This window comes from Magallana gigas, chromosome 7 (assembly GCF_963853765.1).
Source record: "Magallana gigas chromosome 7, xbMagGiga1.1, whole genome shotgun sequence".
NCBI lineage: Eukaryota > Metazoa > Mollusca > Bivalvia > Ostreida > Ostreidae > Magallana > Magallana gigas.
In genome coordinates, this window is record NC_088859.1 from 27,595,240 (window position 1) to 27,622,141 (window position 26,902).

General features: G+C 33.3%; 2 protein-coding genes across 5 annotated transcripts in view; one reads left to right on the forward strand and one right to left on the reverse strand.

Annotated features, from left to right (window-relative positions):
• Positions 1-1,172: 1,172 nt before the first annotated feature.
• The window catches only part of LOC105341158 (crossover junction endonuclease EME1), a 32,923-nt gene continuing 7,193 nt past the window's right edge, over positions 1,173-26,902 (reverse strand). The window contains exons 8-11 of one of the 4 annotated variants that reach the window (XM_066067178.1): positions 17,758-17,873; positions 15,728-15,905; positions 1,443-1,499; positions 1,173-1,352 (exon numbers count right to left, since the gene is read on the reverse strand). In XM_066067178.1, the coding sequence (XP_065923250.1) occupies positions 1,242-1,352; positions 1,443-1,499; positions 15,728-15,905; positions 17,758-17,873 (462 nt within the window). In that variant the 3' untranslated portion in view covers positions 1,173-1,241. Of the gene's footprint in view, positions 1,353-1,442; positions 1,500-11,879; positions 12,240-13,352; positions 13,410-15,727; positions 15,906-17,757; positions 17,874-26,902 lie in introns of those variants that run through there. The other 3 variants (XM_066067177.1, XM_066067180.1, XM_066067179.1) reach the window with 3 other exon arrangements.
• LOC117685251 (tripartite motif-containing protein 3-like) lies at positions 22,150-25,951 on the forward strand. The gene is made up of 2 exons (XM_034459561.2): positions 22,150-22,281; positions 23,593-25,951. The coding sequence occupies exon 2, from the start codon at positions 23,593-23,595 to the stop codon at positions 25,306-25,308; it is 1,716 nt and encodes a 571-aa protein (XP_034315452.2). The 5' UTR covers positions 22,150-22,281; the 3' UTR covers positions 25,309-25,951.

Consider the following 26,902-nt stretch of genomic DNA (forward strand, 5'->3'; position numbering starts at 1 on the left):
CCATTTCTTTCCACGTGCTAGCTATGAGACGTCGTTTTTTTTACTTTCGATTATTTTCTGATATCAATAAATAAATATTTGAATGTAATATATTACTTTGAAAAGATAATAACGCTTATTATCAAAGCCTAATGTAAAAAATGCCAGGGCGTTTCCTTAACCTCCCCCTACTACTAAATTGCTGTATTGGATTTAAATCGTCGTACTCTAACTTATATAAAAAATTAAACAAAGACTAACTATTTGCTTCAAAAGAATGATCGTATATCCCCCTCCCCGCCTCATTTTGACAGACCCAGTGGTAAAGCCAAGATACCAAACATAGAATGTGGTATTAGCAGCGTCAGAAGCATTTGAAAGTGTGGGGGGGGGGGGGGGATGGACTTATCATCAGAGAAATCTTGACAAACAAATTAAACAAAAACACAAAAAACCATTCACAAAATCATCCAATTTCTAATCGGGGGGGGGGGGGGGGGGGGGGGGGGTAATATATCTATATTATTCAATGTCAGCTTTCAAGATATTGTTGTGTGTAGAAAAAGTATACAAATTTGAAAGCCCCTTCCCCAATGATGCTTTGTGCCAAGTTTTGACAAAAATGGCAGTGGTTGAAAACGTAAAAAGTTTACAACTACAACAACAAGGATGGCGACAGACAACGAATAAATGATTGGAAAAGCTCAATAAAAGCCCTTGACTAAAATGGGATGGACAGAAAAAATATGTAAATTTAATTTGTATTTGATTAAAAAATGCACAATGAAGTATGGTTTTTCTCAGATACTGTCATTGTTGTCAATTAAACAGAAAACAAGACTTAAACATTCAAAAGATGCTTCGATTTAAGCACATGGTAAAATTTCAACTAGAGTTATCGGTCTTGAGCTTGTTTGACAGTATTACATCTCTTTTTTATGTTGAACTGATAGACTTTGAAGTACATTCATTCCATCTTTCTTTTGGATTGATCGTCAGAGATTGCAATTGGAATTTTTCTGCATTGAAGGCCCAAGCACGACAACAGAGCCTCAAAAGTCGTTAACTTTATTGTTTGAAAATTCGTCTTTTTATATGGCCGATATTTGGTACTTTGTTGCGAGAGAGTGTGCACATGAGGTTCAGTGTCTTAATTTAATGTTGAATAGAACACAATCAATTGCCTAAACAATTTAAAATACACCCTTCAATAATAACAAGAGGTAATTAAAACAAGAGAGGATTGCCGCAATAACAAGCAGTCATTTGATAACTTCGTTAGGATTAGAACTGGTCACAAAAGTGTAAATTCTCCTTGACATCTCCTTCCCCACTCTGCGTGACGTCTCCAACACACCAGCTCCTCGTCTTACCTGTCAGCAACAAATATGGAATACTAATTAATAGGATTATTTTGAATTTTGTTCATGGAAGAGATCACAAGCATATAGTTATTAACTTACCACAATATTTTCTAGTAATTTTTCTTGTTCATTTGAATCATTGCATTTTCTGTATGCCTAAAACACAAATAATATTTAAAAAAAGAAATTATTACCTGGATGTACATGTATATAGTTCTCACACAATCCTTTATCAATTTGACATGTAAAACACATGTCAAAAATTTATAATAGCTATCTTGAAAAAATCTGCTACCAAAAATTTTCAGTGAAATAGATGTACATCCATGTAATCCACAACATAAGAAATTTTAAGGAGAAACACTTTCCAAATTCTCAAACAGTTCAAATTATTTTATCAATGGGTGATACTAGCAAGTCATAGTTCTTGTTTTCTTTGGGTTAGATTAGTGAGATGAATGTACACTTGTTTAAAAGGCCCCTTGAATAATAACCTAGAAGACGTATAGTTTTAAGTATCACGTAAATTATGCATATATTTTGGAACATTTGATTTATTTAACATATTTAGTACATATATATCCAATATTAAGTAGTTTTTTACAATATAAAATGGTTTTGAACAGTTTACGCTTTCTTATAAACCACAATTAGTTTTATACGATATCAAGTGGTATTGAACAATTTACGCTTTTTCATTCACAGTTGATAAATTTAGGTTATCACAGATTACAAAGCTCACCGAGATGAGGCATCACCCTTATGAGGAATCACCTTTATGAGACCACCTTTTTCATATTATATGAAAATCATTCTTTATGATCTTGGATATTCATGGATACTTTTTGACACAATATCGTATATCATCTGTTAAGAAATTGTATGATAATCATATATTCATTTCATACAATAATCATTTAATATTTATTCATTTGATGAGATATCGGCGCTTCTGATTGGTCGAAAAATTTCTTTGATACCTGCATCAATAAAATTTTTGCCGGATCTACTTTTCTCAACTGTTCTGATCTAACACTTTTTATAGAACGGGAATTTCCAAGATAAACACTGTCAACAAAATGTAAAGTTGTGTCTGTTTTATTGTCAGCAAACAAAATGCAACCTTGTGAATATAAAAAAATGAAAGTTTAACCTTCAAAAATAAACAAAACACATTATTTGATTCACGAAATAGAGAATTAAGCGTCTTCTCACGATTTCGTCTGCTTGAGATCACTCAACATTTACAGCGAGGCTGGCTGTTCCTTTTCCAGGAATATTATAACGAACATATAGGCCTATAAACTTTCACGGTAACACTTCTGTTCAAAATTGGTAACGATGATTTTTGAATTTACATAGGCCTACGTACACCATCTGTCATCAGAATAAGCGTCGTAAAGAAAAGCTATGAGTAATGCATCAACTCCTTCGGCGCATTGCAAGCGGCAGAAATACCATTTAAGTACATCACTGGCTATCTAGTTACCACAACGTTTACAAAAGTCGCTTATACATACTCTTCTCTGTCGACATATCAGCTATTTTCATCCACGATCGCCTTTTCTTGGATGGTTATGTCCAGTTGCATATTCCAGCGATCTCACATAAAAACTAGCTTTATTACGAGTTTTTCTGCACAGTGAATAATATCACAAGCTATCGCATGTATTTTCCTTTCGTTTTCAATTCAGCCGGTTCAGATTTTAACTCACTATTTGTGTTTAATCCTTTAATTCAGCTTAATAGTTCTGCATCAGCTGTCAAAGGCGCATCCATTTTGAATATTGTTGCTGTTGTTGTTTTGTATTCATACGCGTCGCTTCATTTACATTATTTACATTTTTGATCAATGACACTTCACATTTTTTTTATTTGAAAATGTTTTATTAAATGATAAGAAATGAAGATAATAATTTTTTTATTGATCGACGTATCAAAGAAAAAATTGACCGGAAAACTTTTTCATCAATGCGCTACGCGCATTGATGAAGTTTTCCGGTCAATTTTTTCTTTGATACGTCGATCAATAGAAAAATTATTATCTTCATTTCTTAATTATAAGATCCAATGTTTATCAATACAATAATATAAAATACAATATTGCATCCTATCATACTGACAATATAAATCATCTAATACAATAGCACATATTTCAGCTTGTCTGTAAATATGTGCCGTTATTAAAGCAAGTTTATTTACAATCCTAAAATTTACCTAGGACTTATATAATTAACATTCTCAAAATCTATCATTGTACTATTCGGAACATTGTTGACTTTCCGGAAATATATTTTGTTTACGGTTGATAACCCGTGTTTACGTGGTCACTTCCTTTTCTATTTTGATCAGCTTCAGTGAGGTCGGTTAAAGTTGATGAAGATAATTTTTTTGAATTATTATTTGTCAGTTTGTTTAATATTATAATTATACACAGACGAGTTGTTGATATTAACTTTACAGTCATCATTGTGTTATTATATTTCGCCGATGACTATTTGTTTTAGAGATATTTACGGATTTAATATCTCGTAGGATATGCCATGCAGCCATCGTATGGTTTGTTAAAATCACGTAAAAAATTATAATTAGTTGGAATGCTCAATTAAATTTGTCTCTTGAACAGTTTTATTTTAATTTTGAGCCCCTTTTGCAAAGATTAAGAATGCCTAAACGAAAACCTTAATTAAACAGTCAACCTAATAATAACCTAAAATATTTTTCCATCCCTATGACCACAAATGATAAAATAGAATTAGGTAAATGCTGTTTGACAGTCTGTACATAACTTGTTAGAGTTGGTCCGCCTTCTAATTCGCTGCCACACTGAAAATAACACAATAGATTTCATACAGTAAGAGGATATGTGTAAGAGCCAGTAGATCAATGAATAAATTACTTTTACAGCGACACAGCCATTTGCGTTAGTCTTAAACTAAAGTACTGGTATATTCAATAGATTAAAGAAAAGTATCATCATGGAATGATTAACTTTCTGAACATTAATACATGTATCAACCATCATACATCATGTCTTGTTTTCCGAAAAATTATAGGAAAGATGTTTCCTTAAAAATATGATATCTAATTTGAATTACAATTTCTATGACAGGCTTTCAAAAGTATTGAAAAATAAACATTGATTTCAAGAAATCATATTACTGTAAAGCTTTCTATTTTTCTTACTATAAAATACTGGTAATATATGTAAGTTAGGATTTATGACCTTTTTATGATTCTGTACAAAATTTACAAAGTCAGCGACTGGGAGTAACACAAGAACATCTTCCTCCATCTGCTCGGATTTCACCGTTTCAACCTGAAATATAATGATTCTTACATGGCATCTTATATTGCATCCTACATTAGCCGGAAGTTGCTGTATATCAGTTCGTGAGCCGCTAGGATCTCAGGCTGATATTCAGCAACTGCAGGATAATATGGGATCCAATTTAAAAAATGCCATGTCGTGATTTTTATATCATATACTCATAGAAAGTACTGTATTTCTTCAATATTCAATGAATACCAATTTTCGGGGATTACGTTATTAAGTTGATGAACAAAATTAAGTGTCCATTGAAGTGCAATTTCTATTAACATTTTGTATTGATAGGGTCATTGGCCACGATTTTGCGTATCCTTGAAACTGTGATTTTCACTTTATCCACGAAAATTGATACCCTTGAATATTTATGATAATTATACTTTCATGTTAAATACTGGAATCTGATTGGTTTAGACGCAGTTAATAATTCGTTCTATTACCCTCAGCGTTAGCAACACACTTGGCAACGGGTAACACAACGAATTGTTACATGCGCGAAAATTATGCGCGTACGGTTCGTTGTAGAATTCACGTTATTCCTATATAAAAGCAGTAAAATTTTCTTAAAAATTAAGACATTCAGTATAATAAAATAAATAGTGCCTGTTTGCGTCGGTTGACAATGGTTTTCTCGGAGTGTCAATTTCAACAGCTACCCTCCCAAACAGGCACTATTTATATAATATTAACTCTTTTCAGTTAACTGTTTTATATAACCCATTTTGACCATATGCAAACACTCTAATGTTCAAAAGCATTGTGACTTCAGCAGTATTAGACTGTTTACAACCTAATGTATCTCTTCAAATGCCGAGGATTGCCAATGTATGTTAAAAACTGGTCATTTGATTGGTAAGATCAAATTTATACTCGTACATAACAAATACCACTCCCCCCAACCCCCCTGCCCCCAATGTAAATTTGTTTCATGTTGACGCAATACTTTTTTATTAGACATTTTACAAATTACCGGTACTAGCTTTAAACATTCAAAACGTATAAATTAACAATCATATAAACCAGATGTTCTCATTATAGTGGAGTTTAAATGTTTATCGTTGCATCTGGTCTAATGATGTAAAATAGGTACCAGTTTACCTGGATACATTGATACTGGTGACTTGTCTGTTCCATGTGATACTGAATGGTACAGTCTGTTCTTTAGTGGTGTACTGTATCCCTAGCGCTTCACATGCCTTAAATATGGCCACTTCATGCCCTCCAGAGTTTACAATTCGGGTATCCAACATCAAAATCAAATACTGAGAAAAATTTTAAAAAAGTTTATGTAACAATCAGAAGAGCACAGCCTTTGAAATCATTGCCCAATGTATCCCAAATGAATAGGAAATAATTTCATCAGTGTAAACAGGAGACTCCATTTTTAATTCTTCTTTGTTTGGAATTTATTTAAAAACCCACTCAAAATATTTCATTTGAGTATAAGTTGCAATATATTTATATCTAGTACATTGCAATAAACGATAAGTAATTTCGCCTTTTTGTTGATTTTTTATTTTTGAAATATTACCTCAAACAGTCCATAGATCCTCCCATTTGTTTCTTTCTTTCTCTTTCAGCAATGCGTATCTGTTCTGCAGGAGGCCGCCATCCCACTTTTTTGCGCAGCAAAGACTTTTCCTAAATTTACATATAAAAAATTGAATTAAGATGCATGGAGTGCCCTCTCCCACTTTTCTGTGACCATGAAAGAAATTTTCCCCTATTTTGGCTTGTCAAGAACTTTGGATGAGTCTACCCCCCCCCCCCGCCCCCCACTTTCAAAAACGATGATACGTGCCTGTTTTCAGATGAATGATTTTGTTTCATAGACTTGATTGATTCTGATGGCGAAATAGATTTCCTATTGGAAACACTACTAAATATTCTGTTAATGTTCTGTATAAGTGATGGTAAACAGATCTCATCTTCTGAGCTGTCCGACATATGCTGTGATTCACTCTCCCAAGTCCTGTGATTGGTCCATGGGTACCTGTAACTTCAACATCTTCATCGCTGTCCATAATTATGGAAATTTACCATCTTCACAGCTGAAATCCACTGGTGATTACATCAACTTCCTTAATATGATAGTGTGTACACTATTTATAATACATTGGCGGATCCAGAGGGGGGGTTCCGGGGGTCGGAACCCCCCCTTTCTTTGGGACATATGATTTTTTTTAAAACGTTTAATGCCTATTTAAAGGCAATTTTTCCCCACTTATAATAGAAATACTGTAATTATCTCAAATAAAAGCTTTTAAAATTGCTTATTTTAAGAATTTTGTACTGTTTTGTTTCCAAGAATCGGAAATTCTGTTACAAAATTACCGTGTAAGGGGTAAACCATTATGAAAATGCCCAACTTTTCAAAACTTTTCTAAATATGATCGCATCTGTACTATACTCTATATCCTGGATTCACATTTGGCTTAATTGCTTGATAATTATAAATACCCCAGGGTTCAAACGATGTTCATTCAAAAGTATGAAAAATTTCCAAGATTTTTCAGTCGAAACGCCCCTGTTAGCTTATCAGGTTTCAATACAATGCTAAAAAATGTGATGTCTACGGAGATTTTGTATTGCAGCAAGCCCGGATGATAACGTTGAAAAATTGCGCGATGTATTCCGAATGGAGAAAAGATGTAAACATTCCCCATTATAAATCTCCGTAAGGAATCTGTTTTCGTTCCTGTTATTTTTTCCGAGTGAAAGATGATAATGTGTCAATGAAATTATCTTGGAAAATATCCCTTTCAGCTATTTCAATCGCACTTCTTTCAGAGGTATGTGTATTTTTATTAAAAATCGCCCAAATGTGCTGCATAAACACACGCACCATCTTTTCAGCAAATAAATTATCCCCATTCTTTTGTCATATCCTCTCATTTAGACCTTTATTTAAGAAGGCAATCGATAGAAATCAAAATTGATAAATAGTTCAGAATTTAAAAACATCAAAGACATATCCATTTTTATAATAGTTTGTCGCAATTAGTCCGAGTTATTTTTGTTTCTCAGTGTTTCTTTTTTATCCAGCATAGACGCACTTTCTCATTGCTGGGAACTTACGCTTCTTAAGGCTAGATATTATGCAAATCCTCCTTACCTAAACCAAAACGCTCAATAATGCAGTGCACTCTGATGTTGAAATAGATGTGAAATAGATAGGATAGTGATGAGATAAATGTTTATTAATTAATTGCAGTTGTATAACGCACCGAAAACGTTCAAAAAGTCCTTGTTTATTGACAAATGATGAATTTTGCACATATTGGTTTTCCTAAAATGGAACCCCCCCTTTTCCAAATTGCTGGATCCGCCTCTGTAATAGTTTACTTTAATTTGTATCAAAACAGTGTCCATGTACTATATCGAAGGTATTTAAATAATAGATTTTTTAAGTTACTTAAAACTCTCCACTTTTGTGCTAATCATGTGATAAATGGGTCTGACCTACAAGTTTATGATTGCAATTGCTGGTCTTGGAATACATGTGCAACTAATGAAATACTAGTATTGTAAAAATGCATCCCTGGAAAACATTTGCATCGATCCCGTTCTCCACAACAAAATGATAATGTTGACCAGGTGTTATTGTCAATTAAGTTTAAAGACTTATATATCTCTATATTTGTTCGGTGAAAAATAATATTAGGCAATATGGCCGTCATTGGCCGACGCTTCGCTCACTCATTTCGACATTTCATAGTATTTAATACATAAACCGCAAGCCGTAAGTTCTTAAAGTATTTGGAGTAGTTGCCCTTTGAAATTCATTAAAATTAGAGTAGTTGCCCTTAGAATATTGACGTCACATTGTTTTGTCTGGAGCAGAACGAAATGGCAGCGTCGAAATTTGCTCAAATCTCTGTAGAGGAAAGGGAGAAAACATTTAAAATTGAATAGCAACAAAACATTGTAAGTAAACATGGTTGAAGCAAAGATTTTTAAAGAGTATTTGAAAGGTGAGATTGAAAATTTTGAAAAGTTTAAATGAGTTAAATTGGACGAGATGTTAGGGATCTTGTACATGGCTTTGTTATAGATCATCGCTATTTGTGAATAAATATGTCGATTGATAGTCCTCAGGAAAACAAAACACTTATTAGGTTAGTTACTGACTCACTACGGAAATATATTGGGTTGATCAATCTCATAGACGGCTCGGCTTCGCCTCGCCATCTATGAGATTGATCAACCCAATATATTTCCGTAGTGAGTCAGTAACTAACCTAATAAGTAATAATATGAGGCAATCACGTGCTATGTTTAAACCAATGAAAGTGTGACATTTCAGTCCGAGAGAAAACAATATGTCATATGCAATATATTTTTATTACTTCATGTATTGGCTAATCCCGACATTAAATACACAGCCAAGAAGCTTAGAAGTCAACTGTACAAGAGGCTCATGGGCCACGTCGCTCACCTCAGCTACAATCAGCATACAAAATATATGGACAGAATAGTAGAATAGATCCTGTATAAATAGACTTTCTAATTTTTCTCTAGATAGTCTTATGTTAAACCTTGAGCCCCTGCTGTAACAGGATGATTCCATAGTCATATCACACATTGAACATTTGTTCATTTACAGAAATCTACCTCAGTCTATGAACCCATTATTGGGCCAAAAATGTCCAGGGGGCCTGAACAATCAAGAATCAACAATATGTCAAGATGCTTGCACATAAATAATACCATATATAATATATTATAACATTTGAGTTTTAAAGAATAATTTAAATTTTGAATTTAAATTGCAACTTTTTAACACTTACAGAACTGTAAAGTCTAATACAAATAGTTAAGCCAGTATTGTTTCAGTGGTTCGTGTGTCAACAATTGTAGCAATGCAGTTTTAAATAAGAATATTCTTAAAAGACTTTTACCCACACATTTCCTATACTGATCTTTTAACCTCTCCTGACACCCTTTACTGAGTTTGTAGTTTTTTCTCACCCCTCCCAAAAATATCGACTATTCAAATATCAGAGCATAGTTTGTAGCTGCATAATGTAAAGACTACATTCAAGAATTTTATCATGAAAATAATGTTTGTTATTCAGAACTGTCCTGACACTTTTTGCCATGAAGACATATATATGAATCAGGTTATCTTTATTGGGGGAATTATTAACACAATTTAATTTATGTTTCATTTTGTACTTTCTCAAGCTGAATTTTAATTTCTTTCTGTTAAGTGCACAAATGAGATAATTGAACTAAAATGAGTAAGCTGGAATAATTATGTTAAGAAAATGTTGATGGATTGTTATTAACTGCAATAAACAGATTAAGACTTGGCATGGCATTTGGCTTTGCTTCTTTTGTTGTTCGTAACTACAAAGAGGATCTTGATCCTGCCTTTCATTTAAATTCAATATCCAGAAAATATGTGATTGCTTTATCATATTTCTAACGAAATAATAGCACTCAAAATTAATAGTGTAAACAGGAAAATATTCGCCCCCATTTTATTTTCGCCCCGTTCGCTATTGTTGTCAGCGGGCGAATTCCACTGCTTACAATATCTTTCTTTAATACTGTGTGAAGGCGAATTGCAGACGACAAAAAAATGTGTGCAATTGAAGAGGGCAAAAATTACATGAAAATAGCCCTGTATACAGTAAATACAACCTAACTTTCAAATCTTATGTTTTGTTTTCTCACCCCAGGCTGCACTCACTAATCCTAACAGTACAGCGTTTAAATCTTCCTCATACTTACTTTAACTAATAATAAGGGGCCCTTCCTAACCCTTCGGGTCGTGAATTGAACAAATTAATTAAATCTAACATACATCAGAAATCTATAAAATGACAAACTTTGGATTATATAGGTTATCTGGTTCTTGATAAAAATATTCCTCAACTACCCACTATATTTGTACTCTTTCTCAATCATTTTCCTTGTATCATGTATATAGGGGACCTGAACAAACCTGAAGTCCTTTTCTCCAAGGCTGCTTTGTGCCAAGTTTGGATAAATTTGGCCCAGTAGGTCTGGAGAAGAAAATAAAAATTTGAAAAGTTTACAAAGACAACATCGAGGACGACGGATATATTTCAAGCAGAAAAACTCACTCGAGCTTTCAGCTCAGGAGTTGAAATTTTTTTCTGCATTGAAGGCCCAAGCACGACAATTGTGCCTCAAACCCTGTAAACTTGATATCTTTGTTTAAAATCGTCTTTATATAATTATAAGCCTGATCATTGCCGCAATGTTGCATGAGAGTGTAAGAATGAAGATCAATGCCTTAATTGAAAAATTAAGATCTAATCACGCATATACCAGAAGTGTACGAAAGGGGGAGGAACAGACGCCTTTTGCATCTTGCATAAGATTATTCATATCTTTGAGTGCTCTGAATGCGGTAGTTCAATGTCAACAGACAAGGATAACCTTTTAGGGGGTTACAACTTTGACAAAAGCTTAGAAACCTTCACGACACGACAGCTTTTAATATTTCCAAATGAATTTGACCTTGACCTTTTAGCATGATTGTGTAAAGGTCGACTAAGTTTTTGTGTTTCTACAGTCAGTGGTTTTCATATTTTTGATGTTTTGCGAAATGTGAAAAATTTCAAAGACAGTAATTCTAGGACGGGAATGAGAAACAATTTCTCTTAAAGAGATGCACAACTACTTGCGAGACCAAGAACATCCGAGGCGGTTTTGTGCATGCAAGTGTCACAGTTTCTGAGGAGCGGCAATAACAAACTTTTAGGTGCAAGTGTCATTATAGTTATAAAACGTTTTCAAGATGCAGGGTCGAATGCAGTAGGGTGTAAAAACCTTAATACAGATAACACAATAATATTCACAAAATGCGTGCGTACATTTGTCATGGACTTATCGAGAAATCGATTCACTGTCATTTTAACTTTGTTATTCACAAGTCGCTTTCCACTTTATCATGAGTTATAAAAAGACACATAGACAATATCTGTTCGACACTCTCATCTTAACCTGCGATGGACTGGTGTTCAATCCAGGAGGAGTACATGTAAATGAATCTAATTAACTTAAAACCAAGAAAACTAGAGATAAACCCCACGTGCCTCTTGTTTTGAAATAAAATCTAACTTTTAACTTTATTGTTCTCAATTTATTGTCTGCGATGCAAGGAAAAATCTATTTGAAATACACTGCAAGTTTTTTTCAATTTACCAAATAATCAAGGTTCACGTGATCGTTCAAGTAATCTTATTCTAAAATGGTTTCTTATAAAATTTACTCACGACTGGTCACTTTTAAATACTAGTAAACTGTGTTTAATCAACAAAGACAAATACAAAATTTCATTGACTCTACAAGTTAAATGCATTGACATAGTGAAGGATAAAACACAATCAATTGTTTAAATGATTTTTTAAAATACACCCTTTAATAATTAATAACAACAGGTAATTAAAACAAGAGAGGATTGCTGCAACACCAAGCAGTCATTTGATTACTTCGTTAGGATTTGAACCGGTCACAAAAGTGCAGATTCTCCGCGACATCTCCTTCCCCACTCTGCGTGACGTCTCCAACACACCAGCTCCTCGTCTTACCTGTCAATAAATAAGAAATATTGTTATATTCATTAGTATATTCTCACAATATATCTCTATATAGACGAATACTCAATAATTGTAATATTAGCTCATCCAAAAAATATTGACCGGACAATATTCTTTTAATATTGACCACCTAGGATTAATATCTTGAGAATATTCCCTCTATTTCAATTAATTAATTGCTTTTTATATGTTGATTCTTAAAAGTGACGTAAATAACTCTTCCCGACTCCAAAACAAGTGATGTCATAATATGCAATCAGTCAAGGCAAGTAAACAACAGATGCGCAATGCAACGGTTTGCTATCATAACGAATATAAGGATTTGCAAATTACTTGAAGTAAAATCAGGAAGAACATACATAACTAAATTTCTACGGGCTGCGGAATACCAGCAGTGACTGTTTGATGCCGGCGATATATTGGAAATGAACATTACGCAAAATTGAATGTGGGATTTCTATGTTGAGCTGAAAAAATTACGGCGATCTGTTTTGAAATCCTTTCTCGAATTTTGGTTTGTTTCTTTATATAACAAAACAAATTTTGCAAATGTTTTCGGGATTTACTGATTATACTAGCCCCCTTGGGTTGATATATTGCCCTCCGCTTCGCGTCAGGCGTCCCTCGGGGGCTAATATAATTAATGTTGCCCTCAACCCCCGTCAATATATGTATAATAATTAATATTGTTATAGGCCTACTTTCATGTTAAATACTGAAATCTGATTGGTTAAGACGCAGTTCATAATCCTTTCTATTACCCTCAGCGTTAGCAACGCACTTAGCAACGGGTAACATTAAAAAATGTTACATGCGCGAAAATTATGCGCGTACTGTTCGCTGTAGAATTCACGTTATTCCTATATAAAAGCAGTAAAATTTTCTTAAAAATTAAGACATTCAGTATAACAAAATAAATAGTGCCTGTTTGGGAGGATAACAGTTGAAATTGACACCCCTCGAAAACCATTGTCAACCTCCGCTTCGCGTCGGTTGACAATGGTTTTCTCGGGGTGTCAATTTCAACTGTTACCCTCCCAAACAGGCACTATTTATACAAGATTATTTTGAGTTTTGTTCATGACCATACAGATATCAACTTACCACAATATTTTCTAATAATTTTTCTTGTTCATTTGAATCATTGCATTTTCTGTATGCCTAAAACACAAACAATATGTTAAAAAAAAGAAATTATTACCTGCATGGATCTTTTGAGTTCTACTTATTTAAGGAATGAATCCTATATTAAGGTGGAATAACACATCATACAAAATGGCTGACTGCTGATCGAAACAACATTTCATGTTATTAAGAGGATTTTATGGACTAAAGCATATCACTTACTCCATAGCCGAGTGGATAAAGTGTCGGACTTGTGATCCGTACATTCTTAGTTCGAATCTCACAGGAGCTTTTGTTGTTACTTACTGGAATAATTATTTTAGATATTCATTTGTTATCCCCAAACTGAAATTTTTTCGCTAATTTGACATTTGGGCAATTTATCTATCATTATAATTTTCATAATAAAAAAATTTCCTCTTTATTTGAGTGACTTTTTCCAGGTGTGTTATTCCACCTTCAGTAGTTTAAAATAAAATGGTTTGGAACAGTTTACGGTTTTTTATAAACCGCAATTGGTTTTTTACAATATACAAAGGTTTTGAACAGTTTACACTTTTTAATTGCAGTTTATAAAAGAGCTCAAATTGTTTCAAACTGTTTTATATTGTATAAAACTAATAAATATTAATTGAATTGATTCTTTATAATTTTATTATTTTGCTATTAATTGAAGATAAAATCAGTCATTTGATCTTTAAAATGACATCAAAGTGTACAAAATTTAAACATAACATCAGGGGAATTAATATGTTTATGGATGTTACTCTTACTATGACGTAGGCAACATTCTTTATACTATATTAAATATCTTTTTTAGCCAATCAGAAAGCGCATTACAACTCAAACTAGAAAACTGACCAGCCAGGAAGGGCCCCGCTATGACAAATAATATAGAGAAGTGAAAAAAAAACTTTGAATTCCATCCTCTTTATATTAACAATGATGAAAATAAACGCCCGGCATAAGATGTAAAGAACTGCAATGTATAAGATCTCATGATTTGTAGTTGGATATGATTTTCATCCAACAATTAAAGTGTTTTTTTCTTGAGCCTTAGTGAGGGGATAAAACACACAAGTTGGATAAAAATCATATTATACTACAAATCATATGAGATTCTATTTATCCCATGTTTTATACACCACAATCAATGTTTACACTGTTTATAAAACTCCACATTATTTTACTTCATTATGCCTACGCAAATACCATTGTTAAGTCACAACTGTGGGATATCAAAAAAATATCCAATGAGTCATATCCACGGGATAAAGGGGGTTAACATGGGATGAAATAAAATACAAGTAAAATTCATTATTACCTCAACTTCAAAACAAACATCAGTTGCAGACAAAGGTGTTCATTAATCTTCATATGACAGATAGAGATAAGCCTCTAAATTTTCTGCAGCAGGCAAGATAATTAATCCCAGGGGATTAATTGTTCGGCTCTCTCATCCTTTTCTTCTAAATTTACAATAAGATTTTTTTTTCAAAAATGACAGAATGGGGTTATTATCTGATTACCTGTTAAAATTAACAGCATTAAGGCAGAAAAAAATAAAATAAATAATTAAAAATAAAATTGTGAAAAAGGATATCTTAATATATATTTTGATTTTAGAAAATATTTATAAAATTATCATAAATCATTGTGTATTTTAACCAAATTAAAGTATGAATATTATATTTTAAATCCATATTTCAAAGAATGTACACAATACTACACATCATTCAAAATTGATCTTAACTTCAAAACAAAAGTTCATTTGCAGACACAGGCAGTGCAGTAATTAATCTCAATGTGACAGATAAAGATAAAGCTTAGGATTTTCTTCATGTGGAAGGTAAATTAATCCCAAAGGACAAATATTGCACAGCCTTCCAAGTATACAATGGTAACATTCTCAGCAGTTATCTCTCTTTGCCCATTCATTCTTATGCATAGTTAAGGAATCTACCCCACCACCCCAGCTCCAAACCAGAAGACATAGAGAATCAAACTTCGCATCAAAATATGTATTTCTGCCTACTGAACTACCATACCAAATTTGAACTTGATTGGGCAACCATAAAAAAAGTTAATACAAAAATACCCAGAAAATTTGTGGACAGACGGACAGACAGAAGGACAGACAGACAGAGTGATTACTATAGGGCACCTGCAAATCCTAGCGGGGCCCTAATTAAATCACATAGCATGATATGGTTGAATTATTTTTACATCATTCACATTCACCTATTGGGACTACTAGCAATATTCTGCTGCACTCACTCAAGTAAAGATATGGACTTAATATGAAGGTTTCTCTAATAAATCTATTAATCGATTAAATAGACAGCTATGTGTACCTCCATCAGTAAGTGAGGGGAGGGATAGGCCTGTACAATAGCATCAGCAATGTCAGGACTGATGTTCTTAAACTGCAGCAGCTGTTGCTTCCAAACCTTCAGAAGACCTTGTCCATTCTTGTCAACTTTCACTGTAGATACACCATCATCAAAGAAAGCTGTCTGTAATCGATCTTTCCTACAAAAAATTCAAAATTTTAATTCAACATATTACCCGAAAGATCTTTTTTTGAATTTTTAGAGAATTTTTTAAGCTATACATGTAAACTATTATTCAGAAAACAAAAATTCTAAACTTTATAGATTTCATATTTGAATATTTTCCTATATGTTCATAAAGAGTACTTTTTTCTCAAGGAGATTTATAAATTCTTAAAAATCTAGACATCTTAATAAAGCCTAAAATTTCAAAATCAAGTTGAAGTGGATGTATCTTTTGCATAAAACCTAAAGCATGTTAAAATAATTTAAGACTAGAAAAATTAAAGGTTTCTCCCCTAACAACTTTTGGTTATTTGTAAACATCTTTGATTAATGTCATTTTTTTAAAATTGAAAACATCAACAAAATTTATAAGAACAAATAAAGGAACAGTAATACTGTATACAATGTTATTTTCGCCCTGTTTAATTTTTGCCCTTCAATTGCACATGGTTTTGCCCTGTCTTTAATTTACCCAGACTTTATGTTTTAAAAGAAATAAAATTGAGACATTGGAATTCGCCCATTCTTAAATTCACCTGCTGTCAACAAGGACAAAAGGGGCGAAAATAAAATGGGGGCAAATATTTCCATTTGTTTTCCCTTGGACTGAAATGTCACATTTTCATTGGTTTAAACGTAGCACGTGATTGCCTCATATATCTCTATATTTGTTCTGTGAGAAATAATATTAGGCAATATGGCCGTCATTGGTTGACGCTTCGCTTACTCATTTCGACATTTCATAGTATTTAATACATAAACCGCAAGCCGTAAGTTCTTAAAGTATTTGGAGTAGTTGCCCTTTGAAATTCATTAAAATTAGAGTAGTTGCCCTTAGAATATTGACGTCACATTGTTTAGTCTGTAGCAGAACAAAATGGCAGTGTCGAAATTTGCTCAAATCTCTGCAGAGGAAAGGGAGAAAACATTTAAAATTGAATAGCAACAAAACATTGTAAGTAAACATGGGTGAAGCAAGGATTTTTAAAGAATATTTGAAAGGTGAGATTGAAAATTTTGAAGAGTTTAAATGAGTTAAATTGGACGAGATGTTAGACATCTTGTACATGGCATTGCTATTTGTGAATAAATATGTCGCTTGATAGTCCTTGAGAAAACAAAACACTTGTTAGGTTAGTTACTGACTTACTACAGAAATATATTGGGTTGATCAATCTCATAGAAGACTCAGCTTCGCCTCGCCATCTATGGGATTGATCAACCCAATATATTTCTGTAGTGAGTCAGTAACTAACCTAATAAGTAATAGTATTCAGTACATATATTGATTGATTACAGTAAAACTCAGTTATAGCGAAGTCCTAGGAACTTATGGAATTACTTCGTTATATCCTTAATTTGTTACAATAATATAACGAATTCGTAATAATATCTATAGCGAATTCAGTATATGCATGTTTTCTTTCACCAGACTATAAGTTTTGCTAATTGAGGCTTAAAATAAAAATACATTACTTTGATACATTTAAAAATCGGATTGTGAATTGAAAAAAAATATATGAAAATATATTCATTCAAACTATTTTTTGAAATAGTTGTGTTTTCTTTTTTAAACTGTAAAAAAAATCGTTATAAAGGTGTTCCATATTGTTATTATTCACCTTTGGGGGACTAAAAATCAGTTTGCTATATCTGTAAATTTGTTATATCTGAATTCGTTATAACTGTATAATTTTGCAAAGATTTGTTAAAAATTTTACCGGGGACTCAAAAACACTTCGCTATCTCCGAGAATTCGCTAAAGCTGTCTTCGTACTAAACGAGTTTTACTGTATAATTTTATCAATATTTTAAGTTTGTCCTACTTTGCAGGTTTCTCTGCTACGGCCTTAGAGAAGGTGCGTACAAACTCAGCCAGTTCCTCTGAGGTCTCCAACAAATAAACCATCACATCTGTCTGAAGCTGGTTGTTTGTAATGGCCTGCAAATTAACATTCATAATAGCATAATTGTTTTAATATAATTTAAAAAATGCTTAGGTAGTGTATAAAAGAGTTTATTCGCAAAGTGCAATTGTTTTGCAAAAGTTCTATTGTACTATCTCAAATGCAAAAATATTATTTACAAACATCTGCGTGTCATTATTTTACAACATTTCATGGGGTTAAGGGCAAAATTGCTTATGTGACTCACCTCTTACACCCACAAATACATGTCTCAAAACATTTTCTTAAAGTGACACCATGACTCAGAATGAATGGTTTAGTTTTTGAATATAACAATGGAAATAAGAAGAAATATATGATATTTCATCATATAGAAGGTTTCATGCATCATAAGTCATCGCCAATCAGTTTACAAGTCATTAAAAGTCCGGAATTTGCACAAGTAAAGAAACCAAGTTGTTTTGGACATTGATTTTAGTGTCACGTGATTGCAATTGCAAAAATAGCAGCTTGATTACACCCAAAAATTTACATCATCCATGAAAACTAATTATAAAAGATTAAGTTTTCATATTGGAACTGAAAACTGATGCATTAACAAAATTACATCCCCACAAATAAGCAAAAATCCAACAATCCACAAATATTGGTCCCCATCTATACTACTATATTAAAACTAGAGGTACTGTGAGCAAGCTCACAATTGATACCCCCCGCTAAGAGAAAATCATAACTCGTATTTTTTCTATTATACAAAATATTGGATGAATCTTTTTCACTGTCCATTTTTTATAAATAACAACTGCTCTATTTTTTGAGACTGTTAATGCTAATATGAGTACACAAAGTAATTTCTATTCTTTAAGTTCCATTTTAGTTATCTGTTAATGCACGAGGACATTTGCATCCTTATGTTAACAAACATGACTCGAATCAAAAAAAATTCCACATGTCAAGCAGCCATTTAATATATAAACATTTTGAATTATTGGTATACTGAGCCAGATTTTTTTTAAACAATGACCTTGAACTTCCTCAATTGACCTTGGGTCAAGGTCATGACACACCCTCAGGTTATAAGCAAGTTTGATGTGAATTAAGATCTTCCAAGGTTTCTCCATAAGAAAGATATGGACCGGACACAAATTTTGCACTTTTTCTGCCAGTGACCTTGACCTTGCCCAAATGACCTTAGGTCAAGGTCTCGGCACACCCTTAGGTCATAAGGAATCTTTGTGTGAAGTAAGAACTTCCAATGTTTCTCCTTAAGAAAGATATGGACCGGACACGAATTTTGCACTTTTTCTGCCAGTGACCTTGACCTTGCCCAAACGACCTTGGGTCAAGGTCCTGACACACCCTGAGGTCATAAGGAATCTTTGTGTGAAGTAAGAACTTCCAATGTTTCTCCTTAAGAAAGATATGGACCGGACACGAATTTTGCACTTTTTCTGCCAGTGACCTTGACCTTGCCCAAACGACCTTGGGTCAAGGTCCTGACACACCCTTAGGTCATAAGCAATCTTTGTGTGAAGTAAGAACTTCCAATGTTTCTCCTTAAGAAAGATATGGACCGGACACGAATTTTGCACTTTTTCTGCCAGTGACCTTGACCTTGCCCAAACGACCTTGGGTCAAGATCATGACACACCCTTAGGTCATAAGCAATCTTTGTGTGAAGTAGGAACTTCCAATGTGTTCCATAAGAAAGATATAGACCGGACACGAATTGAACAGACAGACGGACAGACGGAAGGACGGACAAGGTGATTCCTATATACCCCTCCCAAACTTCGTTTGCGGGGGGTATAATAATAGACTCAAATTTTTTAGCTTTGATACCGAGAAATCGGAAGAGTACTGTTTTTTGTTTTATATATTTATATATTTACATTCTGCTGTGTTTTTCCATTAAATTCCGTGATGTTTAAATGCCTCTAAATGCAACAAGTAGTCAAAGGTCAAATTGACGAGTTTTATTATGACGTCACAAACGTTGAACGCTGTAAACTGCAACGTCACAAGCGAAAATCAAAGTTCACGCTTGTGGCTGTTACTGTGGCTCTTCCATTAATATTAACTTACCCTTTGGATAAGATAGGAATTTTAAGGTATGAATCACATTTGCAGACAAGGCAAGAAGATAAAAAAATGTAAATATAAGCATTAAATTATGATTTTTTGAAGTATACACTCTCATAACTGCAGCGGTGTGTGCAAACAAATTTTCATAAAGCGCTAATGCGCGTTACTCAATTTGTATGCACACACCGCTGCAGTTATGAGAGTGTATACTTCAAAAAATCATGATTCAATACTATAATAAACATTATTGGTACTTGAAGATTACCAATTTGTTTTTATTTTTTCTAAATCAAGCTTCGCTTCTTAATAATTAAGAAAAATTCCTTTGAAAAATCCGGAAATCATGTGGATTTTTTTTGGATTTCACAATCTTGCGCATGCGCATTACATTTATGCTAAATCATGGGAGGCTCTTTAGTTTTATGTTACCACAACATCACATTTGCCTGGATAAACTCAGAAACGATATTACAAATTCGTGCAAATTTTCATCGAAAATTTTGTCATATATTCTGTTCATCAAAGGAAATACGGGAGAAAACTCTAACTCAGTGCAATTAATATGAAAAATCCCAAGAGTTCCGAATGTCAATTCGAAGCGAGTAAAAAAAAGTGTTGAATTCTTCATTAATATGAATTAAATATTTAGATGAAAGGTATTTACAGCCTCAAAATGGTTTGTTATGAATAATTTGACTGTTATTTTTAATGCAGGTTCATTTATTTTTTCAATAAATCGTTTCGGAGCGATTCTTCAGCTACATACAGGTACGGGTATATGGGAGATATTTTAAATGAGGTGAAGGCATGTCCCGAGACACAGAAACTGTTAAAAAAAATTAATAGTGTTTTTGTAGGCTTAAAGCTTGGTTATGTAAACGTAAACAGTAGGCCTACGGTGTATCGATGTCTCTATGTCTTAAATGTCCAATATCATATGCAATGTCAACCCGTGCATGCAAGGGGTCAAAATCAGTGAAATCATATGATTCCATAGTAATTTTAAGTCTGTGTTAAAAAGTATGCATTTATAGAGAATGCATCTTTATAAATATATAGATTCTGAAGATATCAGGTTTCAATGAAAGTCCACTGGCTCATGGTATTTGCCATGCTGCAATATTTACACTAGCTCCCTTGCGCTTGGGTGGTTATGAAGCGGAAGGGAAACTAAATATTTTAGTGTTGGTCCAACGTTTAATTCTATTTTTCTCTTTTTAATTATATTTATTTACTTTTCAACACCGTAATTTTTTTTTAAAGTACCGTACATCTTTTCATATGATGTATGAAATATGTAGAAATTGTGTAAAAATACCATATTTGTTAAATCATAGGTTTATGTGTCACTATCTCCCTTCAACAATGCTGACACTCTAACTACCGGTAAATGCCAAACTAAATACATGTACTTCCATTTCCATTGCTACATTTTAAATCTACCTAACATGTTTATCTTTAAAATGACTTTATTTACATACATGGTCAGGAAAAGATAAAAATGTTAAGATCTTAAAAAAATTCAAACTAAATGGATCAAAGCCCTGAACCCCTGAACTTAAACTGTTTTATGAATTTCAGTGTTTTGTGTCTAGTTTTCATATATAGTGAATAGACATTTAAGGCTAAAATATGTATCCTTAACCCCACACACAGAAGCTAAGCCTTGTATAATAATTATGTTTGTCCCTTGGATAATTCCTTGTGTAGCAAAATGTAGATACATCAGAAAATGCAAGTTTCCAAAACTCTATAACCACTGGGTGAATATGTATACTAGGGTTTAATCATGTTAGTTTTAACACCACATTCCATTATTTGATGGACAGATCTGAAATAATTTTACTTTGAATGATAAGAAAGGATAAGAGAAAACAATATTTACTTGTAATCAAAAGTTAAAGTTGATTTTTTCAGGGTAAGATTAATTTCTGACCCTTAAGTTTTCTCGGAACTGTCCAACTTCATAATTTAAAAATATTATAATATATATTGATGGAAAAGAGAAAGATAGAAATTTATGAAAAATCATCCAACTTTAAACCGCTCATTTATATCTGATACTGGGTCAGATAATTAATGAGTACATTAAATAACCCAATGGCATGAACAATCAATAAAATGTTTTATACATTAATTAAACCCATTATACCCATGGAGTTAATAATGCTGGTACCTAAGAAGACATTACATATAGATATAATTCTTAGCTCGAGATACTGGTACATTGTATCGGGTAGATCTATCTCTAGCTTGGTGGGATTTAAAGTCAACAAGGAAGTATAAAACTTGGAATCCCAACATTTCAATGGCCGCCATGACACCTATAATATTAGTGCACAATTCCTTTTGAAAAATGTAAGTAAACCTCATCTTAATCTAACTAGCTATAGTGCCGATATTGAAGGTGCTGTATTTTGTGCATTGTTGGGTACATTTTCTGACATTTGATTTAAGTTGACAAAGAGATATATTTTCCCTTAAATTTTTAAAGTCCCAAACAAACAAGATACAAAAAATGTCTGAACAATAAAATGTATGAACTGGCTTCTTACTTTAATTCATCGTCTTTTCCTCTTATAAAGCACCATCCAATAAATTTTACATTGGAGGATATTAGTGATGATTCACAGGTAACTATAGACATTATTAATGCAAGAAAACAATTAGCCTATAGACATATTCATTGACAAATAAAAATGTCACAACATATTATACATGAACCAAAGAACATGAAAAGAACTGAAAATATTTTATTCTTTGAAACAAAAAATTCAAGAAATACATTAAAACCTACCCCCCCCCCCCCCCCCCCCCAACACCAAATGTGTCAATATTGACATAATAATACTAGATTTTTTTTACCAAATCTTCTTTAAGTCAAAAGGGATCATAATCTTTTTCTGCGGTTCCTGTGCACCAAGTTGCTCACCTGTCAATTAAAGGGCTAGCTCTCAAAATATCAAGTTGACCCTACTTGATCTTACCTTTCTATAGATCAGTGCAGTTAGAACTTGGCCTCTAACAAACATTACCCTAAATCAAGGTCATCTACTCTGTATGATTTGATGCCTGTCAAGCAAAAAGTTTTTAAAACATATACTGTGGAATCATTAGATTTCGTGGTGGCTCAATTTTCATGGAATTCGTAGGTCCCTCTAAAACCTCCACAAATTAATAGATTTGGGTTATTAAGTCATATTGCCTTTCATATGCATAAGGAAATACACGAAATTTTGTCCCCATAAACCTATAAAATTTCAGCAATATATGAATATTGGCCCCCATGAATTTTAATGATTGCCCAGTAATTAGACACTATTGAATGTCCAGAGTAGTTTAACCCTTGACCTCATAATCAATAGTCATGTACATTTAAGGGGAAAACTGTGTACCAAGTTTAAAGATTTGAAGTCTGTCTTGCAAAGGATTTTATTTATATTGATTGAAAAACACTTGGTCTCTGGACCAATGGACCACCAAATAGGTACAATACAATGAGGTCCCTTTTTCCATGAGGAGTGGGGGAAGGGGAGATGTTAAGTTAACCAAATGATTTTGAGCAATCAACGTTTTCATATTCATATGCTTACATCTTTTCTTACGTTCAATGTATATAGGAACAGGTCTGACCATTATGCTAAAATCATAATGATATTTTTTTTTCAGATGGAAGCCTCGACAGCACAATACGTTTTGGAGTGTGGCACTGAAGACTGTGAGAACAACTGCCAGTTTTACTGCAATCATTGTCACCGACCAATGTGTGAACAATGCAGAGATAAACATCAGATGAGTCCAGATACCAAAAACCATGAAGTGGTCCCCTTCCTAAAGCACAAACGTCATCTTCCTGTGGACAAATGCAAGCTCCATCCAACTCGAAATGCAGATATTCTATGCAATGAGTGCAACATTCCTCTATGTTCAAAGTGCACAACCATGGAAGAACACTTCGGCCATAAATTTGTTGATATGGAGGACATTGATGCAGAAAAATTGGCATTTTGTTTAGAAGAAATTTCAAAAATCCAAGAATATTTCCTTCCAACATCAAAAGAATTGAAAACAGAGACAGATGAAGATGGCAAAGAAGTAAAGAAAACCATGGATGGTATCAGAAACTCCATAAAGTCAGAAGCCCAGTCTCTGAAAGACCTGGTAAATAAGGTGACATCAGACAAATTGGAACAAGCCAATACCATAGAAAAGTCATTACTTAAAGTGTTAAAACAACAGGGAAAAACATACGATGATTACAATAACTACCTTGAAAAACTTTTAAAAGAGTTTCATGGCTACCTCCCTTTAAGCAATTTCAAAGGTTTATTATCTGCAAAATTTGAAAATTCAAAAATCCAATCTATACCAGAGACAACTAAACCAGTCCCACCAGTGTTTAGTGCTGGTCAATTCACCTATGATGATGTCAGCAGGTTACTTGGAAATATAGATGTCCCAAACATTAAACCTGATAAAAGGAAAATAAAACCAATGGCTACTCCATCAACACAGTTGAAACCTACAGGGAAAGAGATGAAGCAAGACAGAGAGAAATCAGACGTGAAACAAACACTGTCTCTGTCTTCCTCTGTCACCAAGGTCAGGGAGTACACAGTACCAGGTGTTAAGAGTGTATATCATATATCACTAGGTAAATCAGGCATACTCTGGGCCAGTGATGATAAACGTAACCTTGTCCATACAGATCTACAGGGTAATCAGCAACAGAGGATAAAAACCAGTGGTGAAAATGAAGGCTACCACACAGTCACACAGGACGGGGATCTGATCTATACAGACAAACACAACAAAGTCATCAATAGGATAAAACAGGATAATACAATCACTAAATTTATTAAAACAGGAGACTGGAAACCACTCAGCATACACTCCTCCCACATCAACGGGGACATACTGGTGGGGATGATAAAGGGTGGAGAGGCTAACGTCACCAGGTACAACAAGACAGGAGAAGAAATACAGAACATACAGAGGGACAACAAAGAACAGGAACTGTATAAGTATCCACACTACATCACAGAAAACATCAATGGTGATATCTGTACATCAGACTATGGCAAAAAAGCTGTAGTGGTCGTAGATAAATCAGGACAACACAGGTTCTCCTACACAGGTCGGGGGTCAGAGTTTTACCCCTATGGTATCTGTACTGATCTCCTCGGTCACATCATTGTTTGTGACAGTTTTCTCATGAATAACGAAGTTCACATCCTTAATCGGGATGGTCATTTCTTGTCTCTACTACTCACACCACAACAAGGTATAAACAATCCCTGTTGTCTGTGTGTGGATGATGAGAACAATCTCCATGTAGGACAATATAACACCAACACAGTGACAGTGTACAAGTATCTACAGTGATTCTCTCTATATATGTCAAACATATCAGACATCAAATCTGAATAATGTAATCTTTCTAGTATAAAAATACATCATGTAAATGAGCGTATTCTCTTATTCTGTAAATTCTAAAATCTTTCAGACCATATTGTATTCCAGTATCATAAATGTATACTTTGTTTTTGTTTATTTTTTTTTAATGCAACAATTTTTTGGTACATGTACAGTACCTCTATAATGTACATATTCTACGAAAAAATATTTTTAGTTTTGAAAATAAACAAAGAATTCTTATATGTGTCATAAAAAGTTTCTAAATGACATATTCCATTTAATACTTGTAAGTAAATTAATTGCTTTGTTGTTTATTTAGGGTCTAAATTAATATTGACTGATTTTTTAAAGTTTGATTTATAATGCTATGCACCATTTAATTAATGTTAAAAGGGTAGTTTTATACTGTAACAGCCTAAAGCATTTACGTTGTAGGCTTTTATATATGATTCTATTCAACATGAGAAACAAAGTTTGTTTATACTGACCTCATGTTCAAAATATTCCTTAGGTCTGTTTAAATTTTTACATTTTTCATGACATTTTCAAAGAACAAGGTAGGCAGGAAATTAAAATCTTTCAAACTGGTTTTTAATAAAGCTTAGCTAGTTAGTAGTACAATGTACAAAAAAACAATTCTAATCTTTATCAAATGAATGATCTGCCAGCCGTTTTGATATCGGACTTCTTGGAATAAAGGAATTCTATGATGAAAATGTTTTTCTCAAAAAAATCTACATAGCATTTTTATAGCATTATTTTTGCTCTCCCCTTGCTGGACCTTTACACAAGAGAGTTGTACTCCCTATTACTGCATAATGCCCGCAGGTACCTACTTTTCAGTTTTAAAAAAAACTGCAATAAAAACATTTGAAAAATGCAGATAAGGTTCTATATTTATGTAATAGTGTTGTGTTGTGCATGTACTATGCCTAAATAGTAGTCAGGGTTTGATACATGGTGCACGAGCCGGAGGCAAGTGCACTATGTATCACACCCTGACTACTATTTAGGCATAGAACATGCACAACACAACACTATTGTTATTATTATGCCGACTGTTAAATATACTGACGTGCTTTGCTATAAGTAGCTCTGACGTTCAAGTGTTGACAAGTCCCTTAAAATAATCACCGGAAAAGCAAGCGTTTTTTGTTGTTTTTCAAATTACGTGTAATCAATTGATTTGATTGTTTATTTAATCAACAAGTTGTTGTACAATAAAAAGTCAACAAAGGTTTATGTTCTTTTCAAGAAATAGAGAGACGTTTGGCCTTAGCAAGAAAACTCGAAATGTTTAGCAGACGAAATCTCAGTGAATTTTTTTTCTTGAACATTCTTTATCAAGCGTCATTTAAAAAAGCGTTTTTGTGATTCTCAAGCAGAATTTCTTTTTTTTTGGAAAAATGAATAATTTTAATTGCTTGATGTCAGTCGTATATATCTACGTTTTATATACCTAAATACCGGTGTTTTTACTAACGGCTAATTTAGCGTAGCGGTAACGCGTTGGGCTTCATGCTCGAATCAATGATTTTAGCGTCGTGAGTTCGAATCCCGC

Excerpts from the sequence above, each read along its gene's own strand:
- LOC117685251 (XM_034459561.2), top strand. The coding sequence starts at position 23,593 with ATGGAAGCCTCGACAGCACAATACGTTTTGGAGTGTGGCACTGAAGAC.